The sequence below is a fragment of the Salmo salar genome, chromosome 20 (assembly GCF_965601325.2).
Source record: "Salmo salar chromosome 20, fSalSal1, whole genome shotgun sequence".
Classification (NCBI taxonomy): domain Eukaryota; kingdom Metazoa; phylum Chordata; class Actinopteri; order Salmoniformes; family Salmonidae; genus Salmo; species Salmo salar.
In genome coordinates, this window is record NC_138310.1 from 61310446 (window position 1) to 61326824 (window position 16379).

Genomic DNA, 16379 nt, shown 5'->3' on the forward strand with positions numbered 1-16379 from the left:
TGCCCCAAACAATCGGAAAGGGGATTCATCAGAGAAAATGACTTTACCCCAGTCCTCAGCAGTCCAATCCCTGTACCTTTTGCAGAATATCAGTCTGTCCCTGATGTTTTTCCTGGAGAGAAGTGGCTTCTTTGCTGCCCTTCTTGACACCAGGCCATCCTCCAAAATTCTTCGCCTTACTGTGCGTGCAGATGCACTCACACCTGCCTGCTGCCATTCCTGAGCAAGCTCTGTACTGGTGGTGCCCCGATCCCGCAGCTGAATCAACTTTAGGAGACGGTCCTGGTGCTTGCAGGACTTTCTTGGGCGCCCTGAAGCCTTCTTCACAACAATTGAACCGCTCTCCTTGAAGTTCTTGAAGATCCGATAAATGGTTGATTTAGGTGCAATCTTACTGGCAGCAATATCCTTGCCTGTGAAGCCCTTTTTGTGCAAAGCAATGATGACGGCACGTGTTTCCTTGTAGGTAACCATGGCTGACAGAGGAATAACAATGATTCTAAAGACCAGCCTCCTTTTGAAGCTTCCAGTCTGTTATTTGAACTCAATCAGCATGACAGAGTGATCTCCAGCCTTGTCCTTGTCAACACTCACACCTGTGTTAACGAGAGAATCACTGACATGATGTCAGCTGGTCCTTTTGTGGCAGGGCTGAAATGCAGTAGAAATGTTTTTTGGGGATTCAGTTAATTTCCCTGGCAAAGAGGGACTTTGCAATTAATTGCAATTAATCTGATCACTCTTCATAACATTCTGGAGTATATGCAAATTGCCCTCATACAAACTGAGATGGCAGACTTTGTGAAAATTAATATTTGTGTCATTCTCAAAACGTTTGGCCACGACTGTACATACTAGCTCAATTGGCCCGACCTGCCAGTGCTCCCGCACATTGGCTAACCGGGCTATCTGCATACCCGCCAACCCCTCTTTTACGCTACTGGTACTCTCTGTTCATCATTTATGCATAGTCACTTTAACCTTATCTACATGTACATACTACCTCAATCAGCCTGACTAACCAGTGTCTGTATGTAGCCTCGCTACTGTATATAGCCTCGCTACTGTTTGTCTTTTTACTGTTGTTTTTATTTCTTTACTTAACTATAGTTCACCTAATACCTTTTTTGCACTATTGGTTAGAGCCTGTAAGCATTTCACTGTTGTATTCGGCGCACGTGACAAATAAACTTTGATTTGATTTGAGACTCCCCAAACATATGGAAGAATGTACTCTGGTCAGATGAGACTAAAATTGAGCTTTTTGGCCATCAAGGAAAACGCTATGTCTGGCGCAAACCCAACACCTCTCATCACCCTCGAGAACACCATCCCTACAGTGAAGCATGGTGGTGGCAGCATCATGCTGTGGGGATGTTTTCCATCGGCAGGGACTGAGAAACTGGTCAGAATTGAAGGAATGATGGATGGCGCTAAATACAGGGAAATTCTTGAGGGAAACTTGTTTCAGTTTTCCAGAGATTTGAGACAGGAACGGAGGTTCACCTTCCAGCAGGACAATGAACCTAAGCATACTGCTAAAGCAACACTTGAGTGGTTTAAGGGGATACATTTAAATGTCTTTGAATGGCCTAGTCAAAGCCCAGACCTCAATCCAATTGAGAATCTGTGGTATGACTTAAAGATTGCTGTACACAAGCAGAACCCATCCAACTTGAAGGAGCTGGAGAAGTTTTGCCTTGAAGAATGGGAAAAATCCCAGTGGCTAGATGAGCCAAGCTTATAGAAACATACCCCAAGAGACTTGCAGCTGTAGTTGCTGCAAAAGGTGCCTCTACAAAGTATTGACTTTTGGGGGGGGTGAATAGTTATGCACGCTCAAGTAGTTTTTTTTGTCCTATTTCTTGTTTGTTTCACAATAAAACATATTTTGCATCTTCAAAGTGGTAGGCATGTTGTGTAAATCAAATGATACAAACCCCCCAAAAATCCATTTTAATTCCAGGTTGTAAGGCAACAAAATAGGAAAAATGCCAAGGGGGTGAATACTTTCTCAAGCCACTGTATGCCGCCATTAGCGGCTAATAGGACTGCTATCACGCTAGCGTTAGCGCTCATTTAGGAGAGAGGGAGGGAGTGACCATGGGAATAACTCTGACCCGAGGGGGCTTCATAAATCAATTAGGGTTCCCCTTTGCAGGCTTGGAAAAGACAGGAGGCTGGAACCATATGAGGAAATTGCTGTGCTAGGCTAGTAGCGTGGGATAGCTTAGCCGCTACATCAACAGAGCAGAGGGGTATAAATTCAGTTTGGTATCAAATGGCTTAGCAGTTCGTGTAGCCTGGCGGTGCTCTCCAGCTGAGAGGAGTATTACAGGGGCTGTGTCCCATATTGCAGTACAGTACAGGATGGAACCCCCTACAGACACATACAGGGACCATAGAAATTAGTTAAGATGCTCATTGACTCTCAAGGCCTGTGTCTGGGTTATGATATAGATTCTCAGAATGGTGTCTGACTCACAGGGGAAAGCCAGGGTGGATCCTATATCACTTCTCAGAAATGTAAAGATGTAAATGATTTTATTACAACCACTGAGGTGGGGGGAGGTGTGTTTGAGAGAGTGTGTGTGTTTGACTTACTTTAGCAGCGCTGATGACTGTTGCTGTGTAAGACTGGGCATTGTCCCCACAGGCACCGCCTCGAGACTGGTGACACCGGATCAACTGGAGGGAGAGAGAGAGAGACACACACACACAGATGGAGGGAGAGAGACACAGAAAGAGAGAGACAGAGCGAGAGAGAGAGAGAGAGAGAGAGAGAGAGGAAAACATAGATAAGAAATACATAACCATCGTCCTCCTGCACCTGAGGCCAACCAGAAACAGAATATGGAGGAGAAGCACATTAAAAACACTCCTCTATCCCATTGTCCATTTCCTTGGATCCAGCCATCCATCCCAGACCTACTCTATACTTCACGAACAGAGTAGCTTATACGTTTCCCAACATTACTCGGTCTACTGCCCAAAGCCATAGTAACAAGTAGTCACTGACCCATCTGTCAACTGCTTGAGTGGCCGAGTGTAATCAGAAAACTACCAGACACAATTATCCATTAAACTTATTGCGTAGAGTGGACTTGCTTTTGAAAAATACCAAAATCCTATTAAATAGACCTAACAAAACCTACATCTGTTGGTTTTCAGATGTTATCATTTCTAGTGGTATCTTCTTGGAATGAGTTGTACTGAGAGATTAAAGAGCTCAAATAAAAAATGCTTTTTGGAGGACTGTAAATATGCTGTTGTGATAAGTACATCTGTGACGGATGGGTGTGTGTGTGTGCCTGTGTCCTACCTTATTCTCAGCGTAGGCTAGCCAGCGTCCTCCCAGTGCTATGGGGTTTAGGTTGGGGCCCGGACATGGAAAGCAGCCTGAAAACACATGGGAGGAAACATACAGTTATTGAAGGTGAACTCCGTACTTTTTCCATACCCTTCAGCCATGGGGAAAAATTGGATACACAATTGAGGCTGACACAACACAGTCACACCATTTGATATACACCAATCAAGGCGTAAAATCATGACTGCGTATCTCAAATGGAATGCCCTAGGATTACCTAACGTCAACATGTTCCCTTTTAGAAGTTGCAGAAACAGTGAATGCTGATAATGCTGCTGTAGATATTCGCTTTTTGCTAGTCAGAGTTCCTCTCCTCCGAGTGTGTCTCGGTTTCTCTTAAAGCCCTAATGTGTTTGAGAGGGGAAAGTGGATCACTGTGTGTGTGCTTTAGTAGTCCCCATAGGGATCAGTGTGTCTGCCAGTCAATCTAGACAGGAGCCGTCCCCACTTTATTGTGTGCCACAGAACGCATTAGGTCATAATGTGGCTCTAAGTAAAAAGAAACACACACACTCAAAAGCTCAGCATAAATACAAATGGACGTCAACACACATACAGAAGATGAGGACAAACAGCCCATAAATTCACAAGCGCATCAAGCTATCAGTATACAGCGCCTTCGGAAAGTATTCAGACCCCTTGACTTCTTCCACATTTTGTTACGTTACAGCCTTATTCTAAAATAGATATATATTTTTAAATCCTCAATCTACATACAATACCCCATAATGACAAAGCAAAAACAAGGTTTTAGAAATGTTTGCAACTGTATTAAAAATGACAGAAACAGCTTATTTACATAAGTATTCAGACCCTTGGCTATGAGACTCGAAATTAAGTTCAGGTGCATCCTGTTTCCATTGATCATCCTTGAGATGTTTCTAAAACTTGATTGGAGTCCACCTGTGGTAAATTCAATTGATTGGACATGATTTGGAAAGGCACACACCTGTCTATATAAGGTCCCACAGTTGACAGTGCATGTCAGTGCAAAAACATGAGGTCAAAGGAATTGTCCGTAGAGCTCCGAGACAGGATTGTGTCGAGGCACAGATCTAGGAAAGGGTACTAAAAAATGTCGGCAACATTGAAGGTCCCCAAGAACACACTGGCCTCCATCATTCTTAAATGGAAAAAGTTTGGAACCACCAAGACTCCTCCTAGAGTTGGCCGCCCGGCCAAACTGAGCAATCGGGGGAGAAGGGCCTTGGTCAGGGAGGTGACCAAAAACCTGAGGGTCACTCTGACAGACCTCTAGAGTTCCTCTGTGGAGATGAGAGAACCTTCCAGAAGGCCAACAGTCTCTGCAGCACTCTACCAAGCAGGCCTTTATGGTAGAGTATCCAGATGGAAGCCACTCCTCAGTAAAAAAGGCACATGTCAGCTCACTTGGAGTTTGCCAAAGGGCACCTAAAGGACTCTCAGACCATGAGAAGCAAGATTCTCTGGTCTGATGAAACCAAGATTGAACTCTTTGGCCTGAGTGCCAAGCGTCACATCTGGAGGAAAACTGGCACCATCCCTACGGTGAAGCATGGTGGTGGCAGTATCATGCTGTGGGGATGTTTTTCAGCGGCAGGGACTGAGAGACTAGTCAGGATCGAGGGAAAGATGAACGGAGCAAAGTACAGAGAGATCCTTGATGAAAAGCTGCTCCAGAGCGCTCAGGACCTCAGACTGGGGTGAAGGTTCACCTTCCAACAGGACAATGACCCTAAGCACACACCCAAGCCAATGCAGGAGTGGCTTCGGGACAAGTTCCTGAATGTCCTTGAGTGGCCCAGCCAGAGCTTGGACTTGAACTCGATCTAACATCTCTGGAGAGACCTGAAAATAGCTCTGCAGCAACGCTTCCCATCCAACCTGACAGAGCTTGAGGATCTGCAGAGAAGAATGGAAGAAACTCTCTAAATACAGGTGTGCCAAACTTGTAACATCATACCAAGAAGACTCAAGGCTGTAATCGCTGCCAAAGGTACTTCAACAAAGTACTGAGTAAAGGGTCTGAATACTTATGTAAATGTGATATTTCAGTTTTAGCAAAAATGTCTAAAAACCTGTTTTTGCTTTGTCAATATGGGGTATTGTGTGTAGATTGAGTGGATTATTTTTTATTTTTGAATCAATTTTAGAATAAGGCTGTAATGTAACAAAATGTGGAAAAAGTCAACGTGTCTGAATACACTGTATAATGGAACAAATGTGTCCACCCACTCACACAGATGTTGATGTAAACAGTCATCTCACAGTAGACATGAGTAATAATTAACTAAATACAAGCACACACACACTGGAGTCAATGGCCAGACAGCACCAGACCTGGGTTCAAATACTATTTGAAATGATTTCAAAAACGTTATCTGTGCTTGATTAAGCTTGTCTGGCTTGATAGACCAATATATTAGTTCCAAAACACTCAAGGTATTTGAGCACATCCACCATCAGGATTCACCACTACTCCCAAACATGTCTGTAAACAGAGAAGGAGTCACGATGGAACCTGCCATAAATGCACGCAGAGAGTAACGGGGACAAATACGCTTGTTTGTGCACACACATACACACAGATATACAAACACATACCCCCACAAACGTACATAGCAGTACACACACACACACACACACACCAATATGAGGTCATGTGAGTGCATGGAGGCGCAGGGAGAGGGGTTTGGCTGACAGTAATGTAGTGCTCAGGGTGCAGATGAGATGGAGTCAGACAGTAATTTAGTGTTCAGAAGAGTCAAGGCTGGGAGGCGTGGGGTGAATAGGACTTGAGGTAAGCCACAATGCTACAGCCTTTTGTTGGCTCTCCAAGGCTGGGGGAGAACGACCCACTCAGCCCAGGCAGTGAGATAACATGTGTCTGACACATCCTGTGTGGAGAGGAGAGAGGAAAAGAGAGAGAAAAAGGAACAGAGGAGAGGGAGAAGAGAGGATGAGACGAGATATTGGAAGAGAGAAAAGACATGAAAAGAAAGAGGAGAGGAAGGGGGAGAAGAGGAAAGGATATGAAGAGAAAATAAAGACGGAGAGTAAGTGAGAGGGGAAAAGGCTGAGGGGAACAGAGGAAAGAGAAAAAGCAAAGGGCCAAAAAAAGGAAAGATGAAGAGAAAATAAAACATTTGATCGAGAAAAAGGGAAATCGCCAACCCCAAAATCACATCCACACACAGACCTAACTAACCTCATCCCCACTCCACACCACTATAAAGACAAGAACAACTAAAAACACACACATTACAGGACGCCTGTGTTGCTCCTCATCCTCCCCAAAGAGAAACGCGTCTCCATTTCACGATTAACAGTGATTGACTAAACTCATTGTCCCATGGCCCGGCATGGCTAGGAAAGGCAGGCAGACAACGCATTAAGACCCTATTCTCCTAACAGCAGTTAGTTAACTATCTGCAGGCAGCAATGGCCTTGTTACATATACTGTTCACGTCATCCTGCGCTGACTATCCTACCGATTCCTGACTTCGGCGATGGATGTAGCCTAGCACAGTGCTATCTGTTTTGTCACCAAAGCCCCATATACTACCCACCACTGTGACCTGTATGCTCTCGTTGGCTGGCCCTCGCTTCATATTCGTCGCAAAACCCACTGGCTCCAGGTCATTTACAAGTCTCTGCTAGGTAAAGCCCGTCTTATCTCAGCTCACTGGTCACCATAGCAACACCCACCCGTAGCACACGCTCCAGCAGGTATATTTCACTGGTCACCCAAAGCCAACTCCTCCTTTGGCCACCTTTCCTTCCAGTTCTCTGCTGCCAATGACTGGAACGAACTGCAAAAATCACTGAAGTTGGAGACTTATATCTCCCTCTCTAACTTTAAGCATCAGCTGTCAGAGCAGCTTACCAATCACTGCACGTGTAGACAGCCCATCTGTAAATAGCCCATCCAACTACCTCATCCCCATATTGTTATTTATTTATTTTCTCCTTTGCACCCAGTATCTCTACTTGCACATTCATCTTCTGCACATCTATCCCTCCGGAGTTTAATTGTTAAATTGTAATTATTTTGCCACTATGGCCTATTTATTCCCTTACCTCCCTAATCTTACTACATATGCACACACTGTATATATACTTTTCTATTGTGTTATTGACTGTACGTTTGTTTATGTGTAACTCTATCTTGTTGTTTTTGTCGCACTGCTTTGGCTTCATCTTGGCCAGGTCGCAGTTGCAAATGAGAACTTGTTCTCAACTGCCCTACCTGGTTAAATAAAGGTGAAATAAAAAAATCTATAAAAAAAGTGTAGCTGTATGTTGTCGAGGTTACAATCAGGATTTGTAAACATGCTATAAACATACTGTCAGTGATGTTGAGATGTGTTAAACTACCAGAGGGGCTTCTGCCTGCTCTACCATGATGTTTCAGTGAAATCCGTTTAGACCGGTTTCAAAGACTTGTTCTAAACGTGGTGCTCCTTGAGGGGGCATGGTGGTTAGTGTATTGCGGGGTAAACGCTGCCAGTATCTGTGTTTAGTTAGTTGGTTGTTTGGGCTGGGTGATGCCAGCATGACAGACTTGCTTGTCTTTTTGGTGGTAGGATATTTGTGTGGAAAATGCTGATGTGTTACGTGACTGGGCTGGTTCTGGCTCTGTGTGTTGGTGCTACTGGCTATATAACAGTTAGTGGGTAGCTATATCACTTTGGTGTTTTCACATATGTACAGAGAGACACAGGAGAGACTGAGCATCTGTTCCAAGATGATATGTCCATTGATTTCACTGAAGAGAAGATGCATCTGTGAGTACTAATCTCTGTATACACTGGTCTGTCTGTATATATATATATATATATATATATATATATGTGCATGGTGATAAGAACAACGTGTGAAGTATAATCAGGGGGGATTTTATTGATCAAAGCCACAAGGAAAACAAACGTCCATGAGTGTGTCATCTGGTTCAACATGAACACATACATCAAAGCCTTATCAACCAAAGTGGCCAAATTCACAGACAGCATCCTAAATGGCACCCTATCCCCTACATAGTGCTCTACCTTTGACCAGGGACCATAGCACTCTGTTCAAAAGCAGTGCACTATGTAGGGAATAGAGTGTGATTTAGGATACACACACAGTCCCAGCTCCTTACTTGTAACAAAGAACTTTTTGGTGAAGGTACAGCTGTCGAATGCAGCAATCTTCTCCTGCAGGGCGACAACTAGAATCCTACAACAACAACAAAAAAAATCAGGAAAATTACAAATAGGATGTGATTTTCATATAACATAATACTGCAACATATTGATATGAATGCACTGATTATATGAATACGAAAAGTGATTATGCTGCACGTACTCCCTATTGCAGTGCAGGTCGTAGATGGGCGTCTTGAACTGGATGGACTTGACCATCTCCCCTGTCCTCAGAGAGTACAGGTCCACACAGCAGTATGGGGGGCTGGTCCTAGGGATAGAAACACAAACACATCCCTTATTTGAAACATTCAGTAGAAAACAGACAGATATTTTCGAGGTCATACAGATGCTTGGACTTCTGAGTCATCATGAGTCATTAGTCAAATACTTAAATCACACATGGACCGACACACACACACACACACACACACACACACACACACACACACACACACACACACACACACACACACACACACACACACACACACACACACCAGGGTAATCAGAGACAGTGTTTAACAGCTGTAAGTGAAGATCAAACGCCATTGAGAGCCCAAACCACTGGCGACCACTGAATCAACATTTAGAAGGCGCAGTGGAGAGGAGGCCTGTGGCGGGCTGGAACCCCAGGGAGGGGAGGCAGAGAGGAGGAGAGGGGTTACAGGGAAATGGTTTGTCATGTAACACACATTTACATGAGGCCTCCTAGGGAGGGAGGCCAACACCAGCCAGTGGCTGCTGGCATTGGAACATAGACATAAATCCTCATCAACTGTTCTCTCTCCCTCTATCGGTCTGTCCGTCTCCTCGGTCTCGCTCGCTCTCCCTTCTCTTGATCTCTCCCCACTGGCAGAGACCATGGTGCCACATTCGTGTGTTGGTTCTGTTTCTAGAGCCATTGGGGTTGTTTGCATTCAGCTTTTTACTCTGTTGTATATATTTTTTTTAATCTCTTCCTATAAAAATGTAAGTCTGTAAAGTATTTACGATACAAAGTTCACTGTCACTGTGTACAATTTCAGAGGAGATGACCCTAAAATCCCCAGAAATCTAAGAGAGCTTCTTTTTGTGTCAGCCTACGAACACAACAAAGTGAATACGAAAGTCCGATCCCAATCCTGTAGCAGTTCTTCCACTCCACTGGGCTCAACGCGTCAATAAGGTTGTAATGTCCATCTGCGTTCCTAATCACTGAAACCAACTGACCGACCGACCAACCAACCGGCAGCTACTTTCTCTTCTTTATGGTGGAAAAGATCTGCTCCTTCCATTCAGGCCTCTCTCTGACAGATGCAAACAGTGGATGAAATACTGTGGCCGAACCGTTGAGAAAATTACCCCATTTCAAAATATGCACACATCAGGCCATCACAAAGCAGCCAAGACATCTTAAACTGGCCGCAAAGCACCGGGAACATGGAAACACTTTGGGGAGAGATGAATGGTAAAAAGCTGCAGCCCCTCTCCTCCATGTGCTACTCGATAGCCCTGAGTCGCAGCCATGGAGAACCGGAGGGGGTTTCATTTGCCATAATTCTTCCAATGAGGGAATCTTAGAATGGAGCCGATGATAGAGAAGCCAGTCTGCCTGCACTACTTTCTTTTTTTCCTCTCCCTCCTTTTCTTGTTCTCTCTCGCTTCTCGATCTTGTTCCCTCTCTTTCACTCTTATTCCTCTTTCTCTCAAGGGTTTCATCTCTCCCGCTCTCTCCTCCTTTTCCGCTCTCTTAGTCAGTAGACATGGCCCTTGTTTAACTGCTGTTGGTTCGTGTTAGCCGTGTGTAGACTGGCTATATTGAGTGTTGTCGCTACAGCAAATGCCAAGCAGTATTAGTTTCTGGCTCCATGTCTGCCTGGGGACTGGGTGGTACAAAAACACAAAAACACTCATTTAGTCCTGTTGCAGACATAAGGGGAGACATGCAGGTAACTGCCAAAATAAAGGAAACACTTGAGTAAATGAGGGATGCCAAGTATATTCAAAGCAGATGCTTCCACACAGGTGTGGTTCCTGTGTTAATTAAGCAATTAACATTCCATCATGTTTAGGGTCATGTATAAAAATGCCCAGTTGTCCATTATTTTGGCTACCATGACTAGTCGTACTGAGCGATTAGTCAACTTTGGTTTCGATTATATTTTTTTTACATTAAATGCACTATGCATTATATGCGTTGAATGCTGTAACACAGAATAAAACAATTATTAAAAGTCCCATGATGGTAGTGACTGCCAATTACAGATCATCACTTATAATCTTAATTTATTCACATTACTTTAGTGTAATAAAATATTTCAGTAGTGTATATTACATTCGTTTTATTTGATGACTATTATTTCATTCCAAGTCATCATCTCCATGCTGTCTGACAAAATCACCATTTACTTCAAAGTAAACAAGGCATACTTTTATGTTTGCTGAATAACATCAAATCATTTAGATCATGTATTTTCAGGTAGAGATACCTTGCGAAGCAACAGCTGCTGTCTATATCATCTCATGATCACACATTCTTCTCTCTTCCGTAGCAGACGTAAAAGAAACTGGACAAGTAGATGCACAATGGATTATGGTCATTGTAGCATATTACCAGGTTTAGCTGCTAAACTACGTCGAATTTTGGCATGCTGGAAACCAACTCCCTACTACATCACACAGTTCAGGCTGGATCTGATTTATCTAAAAAAGAAACTGTGCAATGTGCACACTGAGCTCACAGGAAAAAAAAACTATCGAAATGGAATTTAAATAACTGCCCGCCATTTGTCAATTCGTTGTTTAAAAAAACTCAATTCCGGTTAATCGCTCAGCACTAATGACTAGAAGAGATGAGTGACTTTGAAAGAGGGGTCTCAAAGGAGCATAGGGGGTTTAAAGAATGTGTCTCAGTCACCAATTGAACACTTGCGGGAGATTCTGGAGCGCCTGAGACAGCATTTTCCACCACCTTGAACAAAACACCAATTTATTGGAATAATGGTGTCACATCCCTCCAATAGAGTTCCAGACAAAAGCACATTGAAGTTGTTCTGGTGGCTCGTGGTGGCCCAACGCCCTATTAAGACACTATGTTGGCGTGTCCTTCATTTTGGCAGTTACCTGTAGGTCTTGTCCAGAAACCACACTATGAGCTTCTAACACACCCTACTGCCCCGTCTCAAAATACCTAACATCATCAATAAGATTTCAATAGATGTGAATCATGCCGAGAGTAACCGTCTCGCGGGAAAATCGTCTGCGTCTCAAATGACACCCTATTCCCCATATACTACCATGGCCGCTACGGCTGTCCACTCCCTAAACGGACGCTTACCCCTTGATCAAGATGAGTGTGTGCGTGTAAGCAGCACCACTCCACAGAGCCGGGACAGACGCCGCAGACATGAACGCGGCTCCACATACCCACTGACACAGCCAGCGGCAACACCCAACACACACTCTCACTCTCGCTGGCTAGCTGTCGAGGAAACTTTCCCAAGCCAGTGGCTGGACATTCAGCAGCAGCGCCGGCGCCACGGGAGCCCTCAGATCTCTCAGCCCAGCCAGAGACCTAAAGCGTTGTGTCTGCGCATACATACATGCTTGTGTATGCATGCATGCCTGACATTGCATGTTTGTGTGCGCACGTACGTCTGTCTGTGGGTGTCTGGTGTGTGTGCCAGTGGGATTGTCTGACGTTCTGTGTGCATGACAAAGTGTGTGCATTCCCCCCTCATTTCCTGTAAGAGACAATGGGGAAGACAAAGGAGGTGACAGAGTTGTCCATAGCAGCCGTACCGAATACTGATCTGCTGCAGGACTTACACTAGGAGATCAAGGCATATTATGATACTCTCTGGCACAGCAAGGAAGCATTACCAATCTGAGTACAGGCAATGAGATTAATAGAGAGATAACTTCTCCTAACTTGTTTTCTGGCAGCTCCTCCATCGATTTCAACGTTATCACCGGGGTCAGATCAATCTAATCCAAATGCTTTTTACGAAATATCAGGTGCCCGGATTGATTCACTCATGGGGACAATGATGATAGCACGCCCGTCCCTCTATTACAAAATGAAAATGGCCCCCAGTTTAATTGTTTCGGCCTGGGCAGTATTTTAACAAATGGCGGCGTTCTAATGGAGCCAGGGCAGGGTCAGCTGTAATGTGATTTCCTGGTACTGGTGCCGCGGAGGCGTGGGTTGAAAACCAGGCTAAATCATCATTGATCAGGGCTAGATGTCAGTCCAGTAACATGTTAAGGTGACATTGAGCGCCCTCCTCCGCCTCAGTAATAGGACTGTTATTATGGCTATGAGATCAACGTGTCTATTTACTGGGATTGCCTTTTGGGTCTGAATTGATGCAAAGAGAGAGGGAAGGAGATTGAAGCGGTTGGGAGAGAGAGACAGAGAGATGAGATTGTAAAATCATAAAAACGTTGAGAGTGTCTTAAAGCACTTGCATACATAGTCACACACATGGAAATAGAGCAACACACACACAGAAATAGAGCAACACACACACACACCCACTGATGAGGCAACAGCCATGACCTCTGGAGGAGAGTCTACGCCTGCTTGAGTGGAAACGGTTGGTCTTAGCCCATGTCGACTTCACAACGCTTCTAACATGAAGGGTTTCCCCACATAACAGTAATCCTAAATGACTCTGATAATAACTGGGTAGTAGGCTGTAAAGCAGTCAGATGGATGTAGCAGGTGTGGCTCTCCATCTCCCCCTCAAAACGGCCACTGGGCAAGCCAGTAAAATAGACGTGTACATCCTAAATGGCATCCTATTCCTTAGATGGGCTTGCACTTCTTCTCCGGGAGGGAACGTCTGGCTTCTGGTCGATGGGAACCGGGAAGGTTATTAATTCGTACATTTTTATGAACCGGAGCAGAACTGATAGATAAAAAAAACTGCACACTTCATGTGGCGGGCTGCAGTGGGGTAGAGAGCAGGAGAACTGGGGAAACCTTAAAGGGGAATTAAAAAGCAAGCAAATAAATTAAATTTACAAGGAGGGGGACGTCACCACGTTTCGGACTGCAGCTCAGAGCTGAGCCCTTTACGAGCTCCCTGAATACGAACAGACAATTACACGCTGTGGAAACGCAAAACAAATACAGCCTGGGTCTGGTCCCTGCAGTCTCAGCTGGAAGGGCTGAGAGGCTGAGGGGACAGGGACAGACTGCCCAGAGACCAGGGATGCCACCGGGTCCACAGACCGCCTAGATATTAACCAATGGATTTCAGAGCAATAAACTATAGGCCTATGGGTGCATATTAAACAACAGTGACCAAGACTAGAGTATTTCGATTTACTTCATTTCTACAGTACTATAACAGAAATGGAATCATGTAGTAACCCCCCCCCAAAAAAGTGTTAAACAAATCAAAATATATTTTTGATTTCAGATTCTTCAAAGTAGCCACCCTTTGCCTTGATGACAGCTTTGCACACTCTTGGCATTCTCTCAACCAGCTTCACAAGTTAGTCACCTGGAATGTATGTCAATGAACAGGTGTGCCTTGCTAAAAGTTAATTTGTAGAATTTCTTTCCTTCTTAATACATTTGAGCCAATCAGTTGTGTTGTGACAAGGTAGGGGTGGTATACAGAAGATAGCCCTATTTGGTAAAAGACCAAGTCCATATGGCAAGAACTTTGAAAGTTTCTTCAAGTGCAGTTGCAAAAATCATCAAGCGCTATGACTAAACTGGCTCTTATGAGGACTGCCACAGGAAAGGAAGACCCAGAAATACCTCTGCTGCAGAGGTTAAGTTCATTAGAGTTAATGCACCTCAGATTGCAGCCCAAATAAATGCTTCACAGAGTAAAAGACACATCTCAACATCAACTGTTCAGAGGAAACTGCGTGAATCAGGCCTTCATGGTCAAATTGCTGCAAAGAAACCACTACTAAAGGGAATCAATAAAAATAAGAGATTTTTGGTTCCAACTGCCGTGTCTTTGTGAGACGCAGAGTAGGTGAACGGATGATCTCCGCATGTGTGATTCCCACCGTGAAGCATGGAGGAGGAGACATGATGGTGTGTGGGTGCTTTGCTGGTGACACTGTCAGTGATTTATTTAGAATTCAAGGCACACTTAACCAGCATGGCTACCACAGCATTCTGCAGCAATACGCCATCCCATCTGGTTTGCGCTTAGTGGGACTATAATTTGTTTTTCAACAGGTAAATGACCCAACACACCTCCAGGCTGTGTAAGGGCTATTTGACCAGGAAGGAGAGTGATGGAGTGCTGCATCAGATGACCTGTCCTCCACAATCACCCGACCTCAACCCAATTGAGATGGTTTGGGATTAATTGGACCGCAGAATGAAGGGAAATCATCTAACAAGTGCTCAGCATATATGTGGGAACTCATTCAAGACTGTTGGAAAAGCATTCATTTTTACATTTTTTTACATTTTAGTCATTTAGCAGACGCTCTTATCCATAGCGACTTACAGTAGTGAATGCATACATTTCATACATTTTTTTTCTGTGCTTTCCTCATGAAGCTGGTTGAGAGAATGACAAGAGTGTGCAAAGCTGTCATCAAGTCAAAGAGTGGCTATAAAATATATTTTGATTTAACACTTTTTTGGTTACTACATGATTCCATATGTGTTATTTCATAGTTTTTATTTCTTCACTATTATTCTACAATGTAGAAAATAGTAAAAATAAAGAAAAACCTTTGAATGAGTATGTGTCCAAACGTTTGACTGGTACTGTATATCTTGCATCTGGGAAATTGTTTGATGTGCACGCACTACTGGTGAACCATATAGGTAAAAATCCTTGGAGTTGAAGAGTTTAAATGCTTACCAAAACTGACACCTGTCAGTGATAAGATTTTTTGGGGGAAAGAAAAATCATACAAAGAAGAGGCAATGTTTTTTTTTTTCTTTAACAGAAGAGCCTATTGGAACTGATCTCACAGTGGTGTTGAGAAACATGTTACAAATAAAGCCTGGACAAATTGGTAAAACTAATCTTTGGACTGAGATCAGACTGGTGAGGCTGAGTCATAAATTTATAACAGTTATTTCTACACACACGCACATGAAAACAATTACTTTATTTTCATAGACATCAAGTGAGGTGGGTGGTACTGGAAGAAAAGAGACAAATTCTGTCACATTATTCCCAAAATTTCCTTCTCCCCCTCTCTCACCCCCACAACCCACTCTCCCTCTTTCTCACTCCCCCGTAGAACCCAACCCTCAACACACAACAAACGCTGACCACATCAGAGGCAGCACGGGGGGGGGGGGTCTGTGATTCCGGCACGCCGCGGGCATTAGCGGGAAAATAATTAGGGTAAAAAGTTCAACCACAGCTCCATGTCTGCAGCACTGCCAGAAATGCATTTCCTCCTCATTCAGTACCGTACACCACCAACAAGGATATTGGAAACACATTGCTCCTCCAATGTGTGTGAGAGTGAGCGCTTGCAAAAATCCCTTGGTAAACCGCTAGAGTTTATTGACGTACCAGTGCGTCAATCTAAGTAACATAAAAAAAATCTGCATCACAATCCGTCTGTTTTTTTGCATGGGCTGCGTCTCAATCCACCGCATCCACCTATTTTGCCCTTTGTTGCATCCAAACGGTTTGGCCTAAAAAACTAATATTACCATCCTATAGAAAGGGGAGACTCTTGCGAACTGGATGGTGTTCTCCGTTTTGCTCTACGACCCCCAGAAGTGTCACAGGACTTGTCTACAGGTAACCCATACAAATTAATGGAATTATGGAGGTAGTTTTGTGTTAAAGACAAGGAGTAAAATAATTCCTGAGCTTTCTTCTATCTCCTAGATATAGGACAGACCCTTC

General features: G+C 44.0%; 1 protein-coding gene across 5 annotated transcripts in view; it reads right to left on the bottom strand.

The window, feature by feature from the left end:
• Window positions 1-16379, bottom strand: part of LOC106581027 (BCAS3 microtubule associated cell migration factor) — a 339535-nt gene that overhangs the window by 300669 nt on the left and 22487 nt on the right. For all 5 annotated transcript variants that reach the window (XM_014162693.3, XM_045703733.2, XM_045703732.2 and 2 more), the window contains exons 8-11: window positions 8699-8806; window positions 8493-8569; window positions 3323-3399; window positions 2605-2688 (exon numbers count right to left, since the gene is read on the bottom strand). In XM_014162693.3, the coding sequence (XP_014018168.2) occupies window positions 2605-2688; window positions 3323-3399; window positions 8493-8569; window positions 8699-8806 (346 nt within the window). The remainder of the gene's footprint in view (window positions 1-2604; window positions 2689-3322; window positions 3400-8492; window positions 8570-8698; window positions 8807-16379) is intronic.